Below are 21,058 nucleotides of genomic sequence, written 5' to 3'. Positions count from 1 at the left end.
TGAGGATGGGTGGGGGCAGGTGGGCTCTCCTCATCCTCTGCAGGAAGTACAATGGCTTCTGTGATTTTTTTCACCAGTGAGGTGGTGTTCATAGTCCAGTTGAGGTTTTCTGTGAGGTGCACCCCCAGGAATTAGGTGCTGCTGACCACCTCTACAGCTGGTGTGAAGCAGATTGTTCAGTTATAAGATCTTCTCCTTTGGAGCCAGCTCCCATTATTCAGTCTGTAAGGCATTAATTTTTGGGACTAAGTTTAAAGTATTCCTTTTTGATAAAGCTAAAAATTCTGTTTATCATTTTGCTGACATAAAGGAAGGATGGTGGACATATAATGCCCACTTGCCCTCATTCTTATACATCCCCTGGAATTCAAGTATCTCTGGGCTTGATGAGTTTCCTTCGCAGGGTGGCTGGGTGAGGAGCTCAGTTACCCGGGAGGAGCTTGGAGTAGAGTCGTTGCTCCTCCATGTCAAAAGGAGCCAGCTGAGGTGGCTCGGGCATCTGATTTGATTGCCTTCTGGTCACCTACCTCGGGAGGTGTTCCAGGCATGTCCCATTGGGAGGAGGCCTTGTGGAAGGCCCAGGACACGCTGGTGGAACTATGTCTCTGAGCTGCCCTGGTGTCGCCTCGGGGTCCCCCGGGGTCCCCCCCAGAGCAGCATCTCTGCTTAGACTGCTACCTTCGCGACCCGGCCCCGGATAAAGCAGAAGAAGATGGATGGATTATTTCAGTGTGTAAACCTGTCTCTCTCCTAGACAAAGCTTTTGTCTGACCCTTACTGTGACCAATTGTGTAGCCTCTCTTTTAACTTGTAGACTTAAATAAAGCTTAAGGTCTTAAGCTGTGTTTCTCTCCAAAATAATAGCACTAAAGGAACTAATACTACCAATACTAAAATCTACTTTTCTTTAACGTTAAATGCACCCAAAAATCAGTTCTTCTGAGTTTTGATTTTTGTGTGTGTGTGTGTGTGTGTGTGTGTGTATGCCGTCTTTGCACGCCCCCTCAGTTGATTGTGACAGGTGACGCCATACCTTACACTGAGTTTTATTCTGTTGGAGATTTCTTCCTATTAAAGGTGAGTTTTTCTTTCCATTGTTGCTACATACTCATCCTTGAGGAGTAAATATTGTAATCTAGTGATTCAATATCAGCTTTTGTCATATAGAACACTTCCGTAAAAATTCAAAAAATATCCACTGGACTTGGTTTTCAAGATTTGAAGACGTTTCGCCACCTCTCCAGGAAGCTTTCTCAATTCAAATGAATGAATTCACATTTGAATTGAGAAAGCTTCCTGGAGAGGTGGCGAAACGTCTTCAAATCTTGAAAACCAAGTCCAGTGGATACTTTTTTAATTTTTACGGAATGACTATGACCTGGATGACTGAGAACCTTCATCAGCATATAGAACACTGTTTATCAAGTTGAATAAAAAACTGAAATTGCCTATATTGTTTGATAACTTGGATGATTATTAATTCATGAAGTTTATTCAGAATCTCTGACAGGAATTTCCTGTCAAAAAATATCACCCTATGTTTCTTTTTCTTTCACTTCAAAAATGCGGACTACCTCTAATATATAGAATCCAGATAAGATACATTAAAAACATTAACTTTTAGTGTGACATATGAGAAATTTCAAGGCACTGTGTGTGATAGACCCTAAAAATTCTCACTGATCTGTGAATGGGGGGGATTGACAGATGGGTATGATTTTTCTAATGACTTCAACAGTCCTGTTTAAAGTCTTAAAATATGATCCCCTAAACAAAGTATACAATATGTTTTAAGTAAAGAAAAACAATAAAGGACTGGTCCCTCTCTTAGACAGGAACCTGATCCAAAATTATCCTGTGCAAGGTTTACCTTTGACACACTATAAGGCACGTTAACAAGGTGGTGCCACCCCCATACTAATGCCAATCCTTCACATCATAAAAGAACCCACATTAATCCACTGTTGATCTAGGAAAGGATCAAGCTGTTCAAAAATCAATAGCCCCTTCTGCTCCTAACAGTACCAGTGTATTCACTGTATTAATTTTGCATGTGTTAAAGGAAAAGAAAATGACTAACATTTCTTTTCTTTAGCATGGTCACCTTTGGTGGATGAGAATGGATATAGACAGAATCTAAATAAATAAAGTGTTTCGGTCTGAAAAGGGAAGAAAAGAAATTCAATCTCATTTTTTTTCAGCCACAAAGCAAATCTTTTCTCACTGGGTTATTAGAGATTTTCTATCTTTACTCACTGTGATGTATGTGAGCCAATTTTTCTCCAATGCTTACAGTGTTTTAAAAATGTTTTCCTATTGTATCTTTTAATAAACTATAGACACAGAACAATGTGTTGGTGTGTTTAAAAATCCTAAAAACAAGTTAATCTTTTACCACAGAAAAATTATCTTAAATCTAAAAGGAAAATTGTTGATAAATCCAACCTGTAATTTGAGTTATTTATTCTTTTGGGGAAAAATGTTTTATCTTTACAAAAACATTTTGTGCTTAATTAGTACTATGGCTGTTATGGCTGTAGTAAAAGTTTTTTGGTAAGACAGTACTTAGTTGTCATTTACTGTATAATATCTACCAAGGTTGGAGCCTACATGGAATGATCCTCCACTAGACTGAATGGAATATAGATAAAAGTCTAACAGCTTTCCCACAGATTAGCCTTTATTTTACCCAAACCCCACCTCCAGTATTTTGAAACCAAAAGACTGATCTTAATGCCATTTGACCAAAGATCAAAGTTCAACTAAATGTCCAAGAGTTAAGAAATCCTTGATTGTTTACACCTGTAAAGGTCTAAATCAAAATTCTGTCCATGTGTCTAGGTATATCCACATACATTGTAGAAAAATACATACGTATTATTTTCCTTTCTGTCTGATATTGAATCAAACCAAACTATTCCTGTTTTCAAAACTTTACCCATGCTAAGGTCATTATGTCTTTTAAGGCAGGGGTCTTCAACGTTTTCCAGGCCAAGGACCCCCAAACTGATGGCAAGATGGAGTGGGGACCCCCTAATTATATATATTGCATGAAATTGTGTAATATCAACAGAGATGGAAAAAGTACTCACTTTCCGTACTTGAGTAAAAGTACAGATACTTGTGTTAAAAAATACTCTGGTAAAAGTGGAAGTACTGATTAAACTTCTTTACTCTTCTTTACTTTACGCATATATTTAAACATCTGTGCTTTCTAGATAAAAGGTATAGTGGATAAAATACTTTCAGGTTTGAGTTGTGGGGTGAACATATTTTCCATTGTCATTACTTACCTACTTTTATCAATAATCATTCTGCATGAAATTTATATTTACAAGTACTAATGTCTACATTGTCTAAATTGATTATTTAATATGTTTTTTTTAATTAAAATAGTTATTTATCTATGATTTCACTGAGGACTCCTAGATGAATGCAGAGACACATCATTTTCTCTTTACCCCATGAAACAGGAAATGTAGTTCTGAAAAGAGCATGAATTCTGTACTTATCATTTTTAATGTTAGTATTATTGATGTGCATAATTAACCACAGGGTTTTTGTTAAGTAATTATTAAAATATGAAAAAATAGTAAGAAATATATGAATAATTAAAATGTTTTGAATATTCCACTTGAGAGTATTACTGCTGCCACCATCTGTATTAGAGGGGGGGGGGGGGGGGAAATGGTAGGGGTGATCCATGGCCACCCCTGGCCCCCCATCTAGTTCCTTCCCTGGTTCTGAGTTTTAATATCGGATTTAAAAAAAAAAAGAAATCTGAGGACATTTATGATCTAGAAAAACAAAGTTCATTTTAATTTGTGTTAGGCATCTTTTCTTGGAATGACAACATATTTTTAAATCTATATTTTCCCTGGAGCTTAGTTGAAATGGATGCGGCTTGATTCCACTCCACATTTTGCGTCCCTCTCTGCCTTGCCAAGCAGTCTGATCCCAGCACAGAGCGCTCCTCACAGCACATTTCCACTCCAGCGCAGAGTCCAGAGGGAATCCTTTCGCTGGACCAAGTTGAGCCACCCTCCTGGGTTCATGTGGCACCTCCACAGTCCTTTCCTCTGCGCCACCTATTCTCAGCTGCGCTTCGATCCGCCACTCTGCTCCTGGAAATGTCTCGGTAGACATTCATACTAGTTGAGCTCCAAACATTATACATGAGCAGTCAATAAGTATACCTGCGGATCTGCTGCAGGAGGGGGGAGTTTGTTTTTGTTTTTATGCGGCCGGGGACCTTTGTCACTTAAGGATCTTTGCAGAAGTGAACAATGCTGAGACTTCAGAGCATCATTTGCACTTTTTCTGTGCTGTCAGTCGCAGCAAAATCTGATTTTTTAGCGCGGAACTGCAGCGAGGTGAGGGAGGCTTGCTCTGAGAAGGGCTTCATCTTCACACATGTTCCTCACCAGGAGATCCCAGGTAAGTCTGCAGCCTTTCTGACTGTTCAGTATCAATTAATAGTTATTGATTTCCAGTCTTTATAATTCATTTGGGTCCGTTTTGATTGACATGGAGTTCGTTTTAGAGACTTTGACTATTCATCCTACTGATCAGCAGCACATCAACCACCTGTCACTTAACGGTCCCCCAGTGAGGGGCCAGTAGGACTGCCTTAAGGGCTTTATCTAACAGGATATTGATTAGGACCCTTCATGTATCCCCAGCTTGCGCAAAAGGATGTAGCTATGGATCTGGCAGGTTTATTTATTAAAGTGAGGGAATTTGCTTCTAGTTATTGATATTAAGCCTTGCCAACAAGTAGGTGTGTGAGGTTTATATGTTCACTGATTGTTTAAGACCAGACTGTCCAGTTTTTGACTCAAAAAATAAACCAGGTGTAAAAGGTGGCTCTGTTGCCATTATGTTGTCCACTCGGTTTTTACAAGTAAATATGTGATAAAAAAATAATAATTATGAATTATTAATATGTTTATATATATATATATATATATATATATATATATATATATATATATATATATATATATATATATATATATATATATATATATATATATATATATATATATATATATATATTTGTTTGTGCAGTAGTGACTTTTTGATCCACTTTTGAATTAGTCATTATGGTTCTGAAATGTTCAGACCCTTATAAGACTGACAGTGACCAGCTTAACAATGTTACAACAACAATGTTATAACAACGATATCTTAGGAAATTAACATCATGTTTAAACGAAGAAATCTATGGACTTCAGCTGCTTCAATATTTTTTTGTAGTTAAGCTCTTTTTGTTAGTTTATCAAAAACATTGATTTTATGAGTAAAATTGGGCAGATTTATATATATATATATATATATATATATATATATATATATATATATATATATATATATATATATATATATATATATATATATATATATATATATATATATATATATATATATATACACATATATTAGGATTATGTTTTCATTTTTCAAGGTTTTGTTCGGTTTATCTTATCGGTTTCCCTAATCAAATAAAAAAATTCACAGGATTGATACTAAGTTAAGGTTAATGTTTTAAGCACAAAGTGGATTTGCTTGTATCTGCTTTTGAAGTACTGTAGTTTATGGCTTTATATGAAAAAACTTTGGTAGATCTGCAATAATTTTGTTATCAAGATAAACAAAATAAAAGCCTCAGAAACACTGCAAAGAATTCTCACAACAGAATCCTATTTTTATTTTTTATTTTTTTAGAAATATTTGCTTTAAAAATCAAAACACGAAAAACTCTGCAAGACTGAGGACTCGGGATGACGGTCAATCACAAATGCTGTAATCATAGACTGTAATCTATGTTGAAATAGAAGATATGTGTTTCAGAGAAGTAATACCATGATTATTGAATAAAAATGTATTTTGACATAGAGTGATGATACAATCTAGTTCCATATCTTCAAACAAAACAAAATATGTATTTTTTTTAATTAAACCCTATTGTTTTATAGGGAAAACCAACCCTTGTTACTTTGTGACAATTAACTCTGCTTTGGGGTCAGTTGCCAAACGATAGAGATGGCTATAGATGTGATTTAGAGAAGGAGGAGTCATTGAAGGATGTTTCTTTTTTTTAAGTTTTTAATTTTGACATCCTATATCTTAGTAATATTGCCTGTACAAAAACAAGGTGACAACATGTGAAGACCAAAATATTTGCAAGATGAACACATGTATTGCAGCAATAGTACTTAAAATAACAGTACAAAGTACACAAGTAAAAAAAAAAAGAAATATTTGAGCTTGAGTTGTTCTCCCTGCATTTGTTGGGGGAAAAAAAGTGTTTTTAGGTGCTTTATATAAATGATGATTAGCGAATATAAAAATTTTCCTCTAAAAAAAGATGCCATTCTTCTGCAGTCTAGACACATAGTGTACCCTGCATACATATTACATTTCCTTAAGCAAAGAAGATACGAAAAGACATTTTTGTAGGCTCTTAATAGGCATTTTAATAGATAAAGCACTTGAAATTCAGAGCCTATTATTTTTTTGTCATATGTTTCACATTGTGGAAATTTGCAATTTGCAGGAAGCAGAGTCGTGAAACATTTAACACAACAGGTGCTCATTAAACTCTTCCATGCATAGAGACTCATTTTGTCTCTTATGCTGGAAAAAGCACACTTAAAAAAAAACACTAACTGTCCAAGACATCTGAGAAGCTGTTAACGAGTCAAACAGACAAACAAAAAAATTTTTTTCAAAGCCAAATAAAAGTAGTTTTGTTGTATTAACTCCTACCACCCTGTAGCTGCTGGAATCGAATCACTATTTCTCATGTTCCCTGTTGTACAGTATGTGCAGTAGTTAAAAAAACAAAGCTGTGTAAGAATCTTTGGGCTACTTTACGTTTACTGCTTTCTGCTTTTGTTTGAGGCAAATTCTCTGATCTGGAATAGGGCCAATTTTCCCTTGATCAGTGTGTGAGTGTGTGCGTGAATGGGTGAATAAATGTAGTGTAAAGCGCTTTGGTCAAGTCTGCTGACTTGAATAAAGGAGCTATATAAGTACATGCCATTTACCATTTACCATTTGATCAGCTTTAATTGTTCAAAATATAGATTTTTGTTCTTTTCAATAAATCCATCGATTTAAGAACTCCCATACATTTTAGTCTGTAAATGCATAAACACACAGCATGCACTTTGATGCTTCTCTTTTAGTTCATTAAAAGTCAGAAAATGCTTTTCATTATTATTAGTACGTAAGGTTTTGTTACTCTGAAAGCCTAAAATGCTTTTCTTTTTCTTATTATTACACACTGCAATCACACCCCCTCATGCACATATGCAAATCACATTTGTTCCATTCAAACCAAAGATTTTAAGCTTTTAATTGCATTTATTGGTTTCATTAATAACTATTGTTGCTTTAAGTATAGGAACAGATAAGTGCGTTGTCTGCATATTGTTACAGAATATAAATAGAAATAAATCTGCAAGTTTTAACTTTAAACAATATTCAATGCAATAGAGAACGATTTGATGGGAACATTTTTAAACAAGTTCAAAAGGCTTTTTCTCCATACTGCACTGCCATGTTTTCGAGTCATTAGTATAGAGCCTAATCGTCAGTACCTCTTTCTATAAAGCAGGAAATCTGGCACACGTTAAAGGCTGCATATTTGATAACAGGCACACCTGTTCAGAGATGGATTGAATAACTAACTGATTAAATCCCTTGGATCTGTGTTGCTGACATCATAGCTAATCTCCCAAATGAGAGATAAATCTGTCTTCTTTTTTAATGCCTTTAAAATGGCATCTTGGATACTCTTGAAGTGATCTTTGAACGAGTTAAAAAGTGTTCCGCAGAAACCTTCAACCATCAATTTCACAAAAAAACAATCCAGTAATGAATATACCCTTAAGGCTTAGAACTTTATACATCACTCTTTATCGAACAGAAAAGGTTCTTCATTAAGTATAACAGAAATAACAGGTAATTATCTTCCTAATCTAAAGGTTAACCAATTGGAAATGTAATTTAAAACAACTGAAAGAATAGTAATAAGTATATGAATGTAAAGAAAAAAATAAACAAAAAAAAAGTCTGCTAATAGAATAATCTGAATTATAGTTGATTATTCAAAATGTAGCTGATATGTTTATTTAATGATTAATCATAGGTCAAATTTGAAGCATAAAATTAATACATTGTCAGTTTGTCTTTCCTTAAAGAATATGGCATCAAGCGTAAATTGCTTCTACATTTTTTTACTCTTTAAAAATCCGATCACTGACTGCAAGCGGATACATTTTCATTGTAGTTTCTAGTTCTTATTAAATTAATAAAATAAAGATTAGAATATTAGAAAGAAATCTTTCCACAGTGATTCTTAGAGATAACTCAGCTTGACTCACTGTGCGTCACTCTGCTTTGGAAATAATAGTCTTCTCATATGAAGTTAAGGTTGATGGTCACACAAGTATTCAGGCATGGAGAGGAATCTTAAAGTCACTGAATCTGAATAAGATTTTTATGTTTTTAAAGGGCTGCTGCATCACCTCTGCTGAATGCAAATCAGTTAGAACACGGAAGAAACTTTCCAAAATATCCCATTATTCAAGTGGAGGCTGCAGGCCGCTCAGACTTCATAAACTCTTAGTGCTGCGTACTTAAGTTTCATAGGCCTGATGATCCTGTCTAAGCGTCTGTTGCAGTGGCGTGTCTCACCCATAGCAGAGACAAGATTCCATAATCCATTTTGGAAGCTAAACTTTGCTTTATGTACTTTAACTAGAAATGCAAGTTTAGAAAAAAAAAATTTGGAATTCAGCTCAAGATTTACTATACAATTAATGAGTGGCATAATGTATTAATATCGTAATGAGCAACCTTGGGTAACTGTTCGGTTAGCAGTGGCAAGTGAGGTCGATAGTATAAAAAGTTGGAGATAAATAGAGAATAATCTGCTTGAAGAGCATTGCTTAGGGTCAGTTCATAGTTCTTCAGTCATATCCAGAACATATTGTGGACAAACAATGCGCATTTTAAAGATTTAAAAATTCATAACACATTTTTAGTGTGTTCATTCCTGACACTCTCTGGAGATCATTGGACTGGTGTGGGCAGATGTTACTGCAAGCTGTAAACAGAATCAATGCATGAGTGCTTTATGAGGTTATAAAATCTGAAAACATTTTTAAATATCAGGAAAGATATATTATAAGGCCCGAACACACAAGCTTTCCAACCTGACCCCTGCAAATGCACATTGGTGCCCCTTAACTGCATACACCTAAGATCAGCATCTCCCTTATTCTGTAGCCTCAATGGTTTGTTTAAAATCTGTCAATGCCCTCTGCTAATTTAATTTAATTGATTAAACAGCTATTTAGGGAAATAGATTAAAAAGAATATATTTTTTTAGTTAAAACATTTTAAATTCTCACTGGATCTTCTCTTAATTGACAACCTTTCCACCTATCAGTGCCCTTTGATTGCAGCTGAAGCATATTTTTTCTCAATCTGACTTTATAATGTATTGTTTTATGCGGAATCTAAAATAAAGTCAGCTCTACGGCTGCAGATTGAATGTTTTAAATCATGATCTGAGTGAACTGTAGTTGTTTTGCACAGCTGACAGGTAGGAAGGGGTGTTTTTTGTTTACATTAGCTGGCAATGAGCTCTGTGAAGTCACACATTATTTATATCCATTTCCTCTTTTATTTAATGTCTCTTAACATGCATAGTTAAACCGCTCAAGAATGCCATAACAAAAACTCTATTCTATGATAAGTAATATATGCTCAATACTTAAATATTACAAATTTTTATAATAATTCAGTCCATAGCTTAAATGTAAATATCTTGTTACAAAAACACACCAAACCTTATATCTATACTTACTATATTACCTGGGGTAATGACACAGATAAATGCTAACTTGCATAAAAAAAACAGGTAAAATAGATCTAATTTCTTGGGGCAGGTTGTAATGCTTTGTGAATAGTTGTTTAGTCTGTCTACTTTGTATTTGAGAGGATGGCTGTTTATAGCAGATTTGAACAGGGTGCATGAGCTTTTGATTACTTATTCACGAGATTATGAAAGAATGAGGTTGCAACAAAAGTGTTCTAGTAATTGTGTGTGGGTTGAGTTCAAAACTAATCTGCAATAAATTGCTACAAAAAATGACATAGTTATAATATACTCCGGGGCTGAACACTGTTGCCTGCAGCATGGAGGTCCTGGGTTCAAATTTTGGCCTATGTTCTTTCTACATGGAGTTTGCATGAATTATCTGTGCATGCATGGGTTCTCTCCCGATACTCCAGCTTCCTCTGACAGTGGTCTCTGTTTTGCCCTGTGATGGACTGGTGACCTCTCCAGGGTGTGCCCCACCTTTGTCCATAGACTGCTTAAGATATAGGCACCAGCCCAGCTGGGATTTTGTTGGAATATGTTGGAGAAGATGGATGGATAGATAAATGTATGATATACTAAATGCAATAAGTACCATTTTACAAGCAAAAAAATAAAATAATAATAATTATTTTTTTTCTAAACTTAAATGTGCCTTTACTTAGTTTTTACTTGGAATTTCTGATGCCCGCATAATGACAGAGATAATTGTTTTAGATGCATGTGAATTACTTATTATCGTCAGAGGGATGTATACATTGAGATTAGCATGTCTTCAAAAACATTGGGAAAGCCCGGATAATAAAATTGTGACTGTAAAAGCCTCTGACAGGTGTTTCCAGATAACATTCGAATTCAGTGGAAGCAGGTGTGTTGATGCTCAACAAGTCAGTACCTAAAGCATACAAGAGTGTTACTTGGCTCCTCATTGCTGTCCTTACAGTAAATCACTTTGTAACCAATTTGGCTGTAAGCTTTGGCTCATTACTGCCTAATTATTCTTGTGCACTAGTCTCACTCACAACATGGAACTGCCACCCTTGTGCTTCCAATTTTCATTTTCCTTAAACTGTAACTATAATCATTATGATCAAGCATTCTGTCAACTTTTAGTTTCATTGGATCAAAAAAGATGTTTCTGAAAATTAATGAAAATGAAATTATATTTGTTCCTGTATGCATTTGCAAGAAACAACCTATTGTCACCATATAGGTTATATGTCTTTGAATGCAGCATATGTAAAAACATATTTTGTAACTAAGTATATTGCAACATTTTTAAAGACTATCTCAAATATAATCTACTTATCAGATACATAACTGATACAGATAAAACTTTATTTAGATGCTAACAACATATGAAGCAGAAGGGACAGATGGAGAGAGATCATTTTAAACTCCTAAACTCCTCCATCTTACATTAAAACCCATTTATTAAAAATTATATCTATATTCTAAGCGTGCATAATGAGAGCACTCATGCAAAATGATTACTGCTTGCCTTAAAACAGCAGTAAAAAAAAAAGTTATGTAACAATTGTAGTAAGGTTATGGAGGAGCATGGCAATGTGTTAAGGAGCTGTTGAAGGGGGTAGCACAGGAGCATGTGTGCAGCAGGCGGTGAAGTGCTTAAGTGACAACATTACCTTCAAGTTCATATTGCAGTACTTCCATGCTAGTTGGTCCTTGGGGGTCTCAGTGAAGACTGACTATACAAGCCTCCTGTTTAGTGTTTCTGTCGGTGTTAACAGCTGCCCCTACACTCTTAGCTCACCAATGATACAGGAGACATTTTAGACCTGATATTACAGGTCCTTGTCTATAAATGACTCATTTTATCTACATAATGTGTTTGCTTCTAGAATGATTAACTTTCATGGTTTGATTCCTTGAAATCTGTTGTAATAGCTTTGATGATCAGCTTTTAATATAAACAGCATTTAAATCCTGTTACTTTGTGAGGCAGGAGATTAGAGTGAAACGTTAGATGTTAAGTTATGTAAGGAAGATTTTATATCCCTTCTTTTTAGATGTTAGTCAATTTTGAATTTCATCAATGTCTCATAGACTAGAGGGGAAATACAGAGAGGAGAGATGAAGCAATAAAATCCTAGATGTTTTGGTCCCAGCTGAAGTTTCCACAGCCATGTGATCTATCCTTGTGGTCCACTATGTTTTATCAAGTCCAAAGTCAGTACATCCATGCCCCAGGGAATTTTAGAGTACTTGACTTTTCTTTCTGCCTGCAGTCTTTATGGAGATGGTGATTTCATGTTCCAGCAGGAAATTGTTCCTGGCCAAAACTCCCAAAAGTATCCGTGGTAGCTGTTATCTCTGTGCATAACTGGCCGGTAAACTCACCTGATCCAAACCTTATAGAGAATGGAGTTTTGAAAAAAGAAAATTAGAACAACTTGAAAGAAAGATGCAGAAATGCTATTAAAGTAACCCAGGCTTCCCTTACATCTTAACATTCACATTTCCTAGGGAACTATTTCTTTTTTTTTTATAAACTGAAATCAATGATGGCAATTTTACTAGAATGAAACACTTTACATAACCTCATATGCAATAGCTAAGAAAATTGTTGAAAACTGAATTCACCTAAAGGTCCTATATCATGCTTTTTAAGCCTTTTATGGCCATCTATTAGCAAATATATGATGAAATAAGGCCTTTAGATCTATATGAGTATTAATTTGCTATGAAATTAAGTTTTCTTCCACCCCGAAGAGAAACGTCTGCCTTTAAAGCAAGGCCGCCTCTCCTGTCTGCTTGCTGCTCATTTCATGACGTCACTGTACCACACCACTTCTGCAAGCTGAACCAAGTCTGAGACCTTTCACAGCGAGAAAACTGATTTTCATGACTTAGATATTACCTAAGTAGAGAGTTGCTACCCTGTGCAGATTAGTCACTGATAATTAACTTTTAGTGGAAACCATTCTGCAGAATCTCACATCAGACCTACTTAAAAAAATAATATAGAAATGTGGGTTTTATAAATATGTTTAAAATCATCTTAAATATTAGTCTGGATGATTATAATCTTAGAAATGAGCCTCATAGAAACAAAAATTGGATTTTAATAAATGGCTCTATACCTCTGTAAATATGTAGTTTTCTGTTTTGATTAAATTTAAAGAAAGAATAGTTTTTCATTACAAACTGATGTATAGAGATGCACTTGTGTTATATTGCTTAAAACTATGTGGCAAATACATAGTTTTTACAGAATAAAAAAATAATACAAAAATAAATTGCTAAAATGGTTTGTTATTTTGTATGTAGATTTGGTAGGAAAAGTGTTTGCTTAATAAAATACTTTATATTTATGCTCAGTTATATTTTACCAAGCTGTGCTGCACTCCTGACAGGCAAAGCCAACTTCATAAAAGTTACACTTGTTTTAAAAAGAGCTAAAAACTAACATCTTGCCATAGCTTTGCCTCATTGTGTTTGATTAGAGGAGCGAGGTCAGATTGCATGACAGCATGCAGTCTGTGTTATGATCCAAAGTCTAAAGGCTGAGAAGGTAATTTGACAAGCCTGAGGTCGTTCCTTAGCTTGCTGACCATGGCTGAGAGCTGTCAGCAGCTACATCCTGTGGACCGCAATAAAAGACCTTGGCGTTCACTCATCTAGTAGTCTGAGCCACAGTCATGTCCATGAGTCAAACTCTAACTTTCAAATTTTAGTTTTGATGTGGCAAATTGACAAATCAATCTTTCGCCTCACCAGTCTACTTTTCGCAGCACTTGTTAAAGATCTGATGTGTGTACGGTCTTGTCCCGGCTGTCTCAGTTTCTTCTGAGAGGATTACCCAATGTATGAGACTAGATATGGAAAGTGAGTCACACAGCAGTCTGCTGGATTCGGTGGAGCTTCTTTTCAGCACTAACATTTGACGTCCATTTCTGTTTACTGCAAGTAAGTACAGGGAAATGGGACAGAAATAACTGTGCTGATATTTTATGTGATCTTCTGCATACATAAGCCCAACGACCTTTGCTGAGATGTCTGAGATGCACAGGTTTGGTCCGGTCAATAAAAAACATTCAAAAGGGCAATAACAGGAAAGACTTGCTGCAAGCATGGTCAAGTTTGCCTCCCCAGCATGCTTCACTGCAGCGCTGATGTATTGGGAAATTAATGTGACCTTCCCGTCAGTCACACTAGTGTGGAAATAGATCTGGGGATCCTTAAAGGGATCACAAGTTTTAATAGGTTTCTGGCATGTTCATGTTGTTCCATTTCACTCAACAAGCATCAAAATATTTGCGATGAAACTGCAGATGATTTGGCTTGTGATTGAGTTTTTGTATTTGTTTATAGCTGCACCAATGTTTGTGCCTCTGTTTGACTCCGAAATGTAATGTGAATCTGTCTCAGCGTGGGGGGTACCATCAGGGGAACAGGAAAAATCCAAACAGTCATCAATTCTACTGTGGCAGAGGGGATTTCTCAAGCACTGTCTCCATCCTTGTGTCATCAATCATGCTTATGAATGCCAAAGTGGCCTCATGATGGGCTCTTTTCAGCAGCTGTTCTGTCTGAAAGCTACAAGAAAGACTGTGTCCTGCAATTTATACAGAAAACACCCTGGAAATGTATTGAAAACCCTAGTAAAAATTTGTAAAACTTCTTAAAATTGGTATTTTACTGCAGCAGCATAATTTCATAAATAAATATTTAAAAACAACAGAAAATCTCCCCCACCCTGGTCATTGGCAGTTACTCAGTTCTTATAAAAGATCTTTACAGCAGTTGCAACATAGTTCATCCCTGTAAACTTAACATATCAGTATGCAACTACAAGCTTTACTTTGGATTGTATGTGCCCAACATCAATGGGAACTATGGCGTAAAAAAAATTTTCTTTGGATTTTCTTTAACAATGGCTTTCCTCTTATAAATATTTCTGCTAATTAATGACCATTTTCATATGATGGTTATAATATGACATTAGATTAAAACACAATAAAGCAAAGTGACCTTAATCAAAAGTTTATTATTACCTGCTTAAAGGTTGAAGATAATTTTTGAAGAGATGTTTAATCTGACAAACAGGCCGCCTCATTAGAAAGAATATTTTAATTTCTCCCATATGACTATAGTAGCCTGGTAGTATTGACAGGTTTTTTTGCTTCAATAGCATTGCCGTGAGCTTGCAGGCTGCTTCTCTGATCAGTGGTGGCCTCGCCCAGCCTGTCAGCTTAGGTGAACAGCATACTTGTTAGGTTTGCAGTTGTGTCTATTATTTTTTAACTGATGGATTTAACTAGGGCTGCCACCAACGACTATTTTGCAAATCAAATAATCTCTTGATTATTTTTTCAATTAATCGATTAATAATTGGATGGCCAAAGTTTCCTTAAAGAAGATTTTTTTGCAAAATGAATCCAAGTGAAACTAAAATGTTTACACTTGAGGAGTTCTGTATAGAGCATATTGACAGATGAAAAAGCTTTTTTTTTTATCTCAAACGCAAAATGCTTATATATCTTTTTACAATTTTAATATCATAACTGCTCTAAGTTGATTGTTCTCTCATCTATAGGCATTTTTTTTTACAGTCGCTATACTTTATAAAACAATTAATCGATTATTAAATTAGTTGATGATCATTTCAATAACTGATTGATCAAGATTAATCCGAGGAGTTGTTTCAGACCTAGATTGAACGGTGCCTGGAATATGTTTTTTTAAGTCAAACTGTTCTACATATACAATTTTATTCCTGAGCTATCTGTCATGTCTTTAATCATAGGGTGATTTGATTGCTATTGTACTACAAAAAAGGGTACAGATCTTCGCAGAGAAGCTGGATTATATGTAGAATGTAAAGGAGAGTAATATGGCTGTCTGCAATGTTTTTTTCAGAATTTTATTTAGAAAAAAATAAAGACAATGTGTAATTTCCCCTCCACCTTATTATTTTGGACTAAATTGTTTTGGTCTGTTACAAAAAACAAAACAAAACTAAAAACAACAAAACAATTCCCTGGCATTTGTTAATATTGCATATGGAAGAGTTCAAGAGATACTAATACCCTGCGCTGCAAATTAAGTATTGTTTATCCGCACATTACTATTTCAGTCAATAAAAGTGGCTTAGAACCTTTAGAAATGTACCCATAACTTCTGGTTTACTTGGGGTATAAAGGAAACACACCAAGGTATTTCTTTAAGTCCCTATTCAATTTGGGAATAATATATTAACATAGCATTTACGGGTGGAGAGGTGTTTTGAAATCAGTTAGGAAGTAGCCTCTAGAAATTAGAGTTATAAGTCAAATTGAATAAATTTTAATAAACTGAGTAACTGAGAAACTAAGGATGAGAAATGTTAAAAGCAAATCTTTAAAGCTCACTGAATGAAGAGGCTACTTGCATTATTAGCTAATGATGTCAATTATGTTATTAATGCCTTTGTATAGTAGCTATATTTTTCCTTAACTAAATTTCTAAATCTAATTACAGTAAACCTTTTAGGCTGGAAATTATAGCGTATATATTGAGTCATTTACAAAATTAGGCTTTATGTCATGATGGGTTTAAGGTGCCTAACCCACATGCAGAAATCACTCAAGAGGCAGAGAAAAAGTTCAAAGGTTCATTTACATGAAGCACAATATATGTCATGAACTGGTCCTTGGTAAGTTGACTGGTCACGCAGGGGTTCACCACTGAGGGGGCACAGAGAGGTTAGTAGTGATCCAAGTATTGCTGGTTTTTCTGGTGTACAAGGGAGTACCTGTTCTGAAGTTGAGCGGAGCAGTTGAGGGGGGGAACCTTGAGGGTCCAGAGGCTAGTCGGCAGGCAGAGGGCTGAGGGAAGAGGCGGAGGCTTACTGAGTGCAGGCAGACGGATTCCAGACAGAGTTCCTTCTCAGTTTTCTCTGAGAGCGGGCAGGCAGATTTCAGGCAGATATAACCCTCCAGGGTTTCACTGAGAACAGACAGGCGGGCTCAGAAAGTCTTCTCTCCAGGTTTTCGGATTGTCAGGCAGGAATATCTGAGAGACAGAAAAAAGACTGGATCAGACAGGTTCACAAAATCTTGGTTCAGAAAAGCAGGCTGGCTCAGGCTTTGCTACCCATTACTGGCAAACACTCTGGCACTGGAGTGTCCGTCTCCGCCTCCTTAAGAAGGAGCCTCCTGATGAGCAGATTGAAGACAGGTGTTGCAGTCAGCTCATGCCCTTAGGAGATCTCGTGCGCCCTCTGGTGGAGAAAGTGGACAAAACCTCCAGATCCCAACACTTTATGCTTTTAAGTCTATTATTAAAGGAATAGTACACCCAAAACATGATTAGCCTTCATTTTCTACTCACCCCCATGCTCAACAACACTCTGGAGTACTTTTTTGATATCTCAAATGCATCTGGAGATCTGGGAGGCTTCTTGCTGTCTGCTGACATTCAAATAATGGAGGTCTATGGTGCCCGAGACAGAAAGGTCCATAAAAGTCCACAAAAAACGTGTCAATATTCCTCCATACTGCTCGTCCAATGTATTCCAAGTGTCCTGAGTGGGTAGCATCCAGAATTTACTCGAAACGAAGTCATTTAGAATGTTTTTAGAGCATAAACAGTAGTGTATAGGATTTCCTGAAAGCGCACGCCTGCGAGTTCACGACGCTACGGAAGCCAGCAGACCAAACCAGACGAAAGTGCGCATTCAGCTCGGCAAAGAACTCATGCTCTTCCTCAACACTGAATTCAACACTGAACACATTCAGCGTCTGCTCTGCCGATAATGCAAGCGTAGAAGAAGAAATGTGCTGTTTACCTGTGCAAAGAAAGAAACAACGAAAGAAAAATGTCTGAGGACTTCAGTGTTGAGGAAGAGCAGAAGTTCTTTGTTGAGCTGAATGCACACTTTCATCTGGTTTGTTCTGCCGTGGTTTCCGTAGCGTCGTGAACTCGCAGGCTCGCGATTTCAGGAAAACCTATACACTACTGTTTATGCTCTAAAAACATTCTAAATGACTTCGTTTCGAGTAAATTCTGGATGCTACCCACTCAGGACACTTCGAATACATTGGACGAGCAGTATGGAGGAATATTGAAACGTTTTTTGTGGACTTTTATGGACCTTTCTGCCTCGGGCACCATAGACCTCCATTATTTGAATGTCAGCAGACAGCAAGAAGCCTCCCAGATCTCCAGATGCATTTGAGATATCAAAAAAGTACTCCAGAGTGTTGTTCAGCATGGGGGTGAGTAGAAAATGAAGGCTAATCATGTTTTGGGTGTACTATTCCTTTAAGGCACGAAGTACTGTTTTTTACCTCATTTACCTTCTGCTTCCAGCAGAGCTTTTTGCTTCACTAATAATTTTTTTACTTAAAGTTTAATAACCCATCAGGATATTTACTCTAGTGTTACGCTGCTCAAGGTGGTTGCATGTTAAAATAGCTCTGCTGGCTTGATTTTGATATTCCTTTTAGATGAATTTTAGTTCCCTTTTTTAATTCTGGTTTTTAACTCTGGTGTTTGATGCTGTTTAGCTAATATGATTTTTGACATTACTTACCCTTTCCCACTGGCAAAAAAAACCTGTTTAAACAAGCAAAAAATTGGCTTTTAGTGTAACAAAACAGCTCACTTACTTATGTCTACCATGGTCAAACGACTCGGCAAGTGACGCATGTTAAAATCCCCTCGGCTCTGTTAGTCCAGACCTGGGTCGACCGCCGCAGATGCGTCTTACAGTGTATAACAAGCCGAAACAACTCTGTTTACATTCGATAATCATATCACCATTAGTTTACTTTTGTTTTCTGTCACACTAGTGACATCATCAACGCTAACCCAGTGTGATGGTGTCACCAGACATGGAGAGGCGGGAGGACAGAAGCAACGCAGCCTATCAACGGGGGGTTTGATACAGCTTTTTTTTTTATGCCAAGGGGAAGGGAGCGAAATGCCAATTGTTAGCTGGTTGACCCATGTTTGAAAAACTTTTCATTTTTGGACATTTGTAACGATTTGTAACCATAGGAGCCAAAGCAAGTTGGCTTTGTCACCTGGGGGCTGCTCAGTAGAATTGTGCTCAAAAGCTGAAATAATACCATAACTATCTCTGCATTCTAGTTAAGTTGAAAAGGAGGATGCAGAACGGCAGTAAGAGAAGAGAGAAGAGGGAGAATTTTAAGCCACCTATAGTTAATGTGAGAGCTTTATGAAATAAGTTAGAAGAATCCCCAAGCCCTAGCAAGGACTTTGCCAGAATATAAGAAATGCAGCAATATGTGTTTTACTAAGTGCAGGATTATATCCTTGACTCCAGTGTCTCTGTGCCAGAAGTTCCGAAGTTTAAAGAAGGCCAGAAAAAGTTTAAAAAAGGCCAGGAAACTTAAGGGAAGTGGGTTGGCAGAACTTGTAAACAACAGGTTTCATCCAGTACATGTTACTGTGAAATTTTGTCTCTACAGCCCAGACATTGACCTGTTAGCAGTTTTTTTTTGTCCATAGTATTTACCCAGAGTGTTCACCAGTGTTGTTTTGTGCTGATTCTGTTTGGGTGAGATCAGTTTTGTTGTTACCAAGCTACAGACACAATGACCAAATACATTTGTGGCAATAACTGTTGATTTAATCAAGCCTCACTGTCTGCCACAGTTCCAAAGTTCCAACAGTTTGTCAACTTCTGTACCAGAGATAGCTTCATGGGATGTGTTTTATGTAAATGTCAAGGACTCATTCATCTCTCAAGTTACACCCCCTCTTTGAATATGTCTTGTTTTCTTCTAGGCTGAATATTTCTCATGCTTTATTTAAGCAACTCACATTGTAGGATAATTTTAGGAAGTTAGTCACATGCAGTTTAAGAAGCCCTACAAAGTTGTTTTAATGGTACAGACTGGGACGCACTGTGACAGCCACATGGAAAGGACATCAGTGCAGCGACTGAGTGTGTGACTGACTGTATATACCTAATAGATAAGAAAAACCCCTCCAGAACATTACGATTTCCAAGTAAGGAACCCTGGACCACCAGTGATATAAAGGAACTCCTAAACAAGACAAAAAGAGACTTCAGGAAGGGAGACATGGAACTATTTTAGGGTATACAAATAATTTGCATATTTTAGCTAAGTCAAAATTATCATGACAGTGGTTAAAAATACAGCAAATACAATGGACACTCAAGATAAACTTTATGAAACATTTGTAGTTCTCCAGAAGGATGTTTCAGCCCGAACTGAAATGTTACGTTATAGAATTCAACTTAGAGACAGTTAACAGAGGCAGACAGTCGATGCAGTTGTGTATTAATTAAATGCATGGAAGAAATATTTTAGTGCAACAGGTTCAATGAAATAAAAATGCTGAATATTATATTTACATTCTTAATTCTAATTCAATATTGAAACTTCATATATGTGTGACTCATGTTCATTGTATAAACAGCAGTGTCAGCCTTCGCCCGCTGACTTCAGAAACGGCTCCATATTCTCTGTCTCACTCCGTGTTTTGGAAGATTTTTGGAAGCACTCCCTGCTCACAAAAAAAACTATGCTAAACTCCTTTCTTGTTGTCCCCAGATTCTGGAGTTCAAAGCTGGTTCTATGTTGTAGGGGCTGTAGTGTGTTCACCTGCCACGGTGAGTTAATGAGCGTTGGCGTTGGGTCTACGTTCTCACAGCGCCTCCCTTGTGTGTGCAAAATTGGAGGTAAATGTGTTTAAAAACACTGTTTATGTGGCCATTATGCTTATTGAAAGTCAGCGTGTCTGCAGATTTTTTTTTTTGTAATTGTAAACAATGATTCTATGGCCAGATTTTCAGCATAACGGTGACTGCTTTAACCGCAAAGGCCAGTTACTTTGAAATACACTGGCAAGAACCCTGTCTGTCCGAACAATATCAGAGATGTGTGATCAGGGATTAATAAGATTGCAGGCTTCAAGCAGATTTAATATCAGACAGATGGAAGTCTGAACAGAGACAATGAACTGAAAATATTCTTCAACTGCTTAATTTAAGGAACAAGCTTGGCATCCTCCTCTCCTACATATGGTCAAATGGATATCAAACCTTCCTTTAACCAAAGCTCCTCTGTAAACTTAAATGCTTCATCATCCATTTCCGCAATGGAACCTTCTGCTTTTATGCATTTGTTCTCAACCAAATCAGAAGATAATGATGCTTCC

General features: G+C 36.5%; 1 protein-coding gene across 2 annotated transcripts in view; it reads left to right on the top strand.

Moving 5' to 3' along the window:
* The first annotated feature begins 3,958 nt into the window (after window positions 1-3,958).
* LOC119793886 (glypican-6-like) overlaps window positions 3,959-21,058 on the top strand; it is a 130,309-nt gene continuing 113,209 nt past the window's right edge. The window contains exon 1 of one of the 2 annotated variants that reach the window (XM_038301170.1): window positions 3,959-4,437. In XM_038301170.1, coding sequence (XP_038157098.1) covers window positions 4,287-4,437 — 151 coding nt within the window. In that variant the 5' untranslated portion in view covers window positions 3,959-4,286. The remainder of the gene's footprint in view (window positions 4,438-21,058) is intronic. The other variant, XM_038301171.1, reaches the window with a different exon arrangement.

The sequence above is a fragment of the Cyprinodon tularosa genome, unplaced genomic scaffold (assembly GCF_016077235.1).
Source record: "Cyprinodon tularosa strain WSP-4 unplaced genomic scaffold, ASM1607723v1 ctg463, whole genome shotgun sequence".
Classification (NCBI taxonomy): Eukaryota; Metazoa; Chordata; class Actinopteri; order Cyprinodontiformes; family Cyprinodontidae; genus Cyprinodon; species Cyprinodon tularosa.
This window is presented reverse-complemented; position numbering and strand designations above follow the sequence as displayed.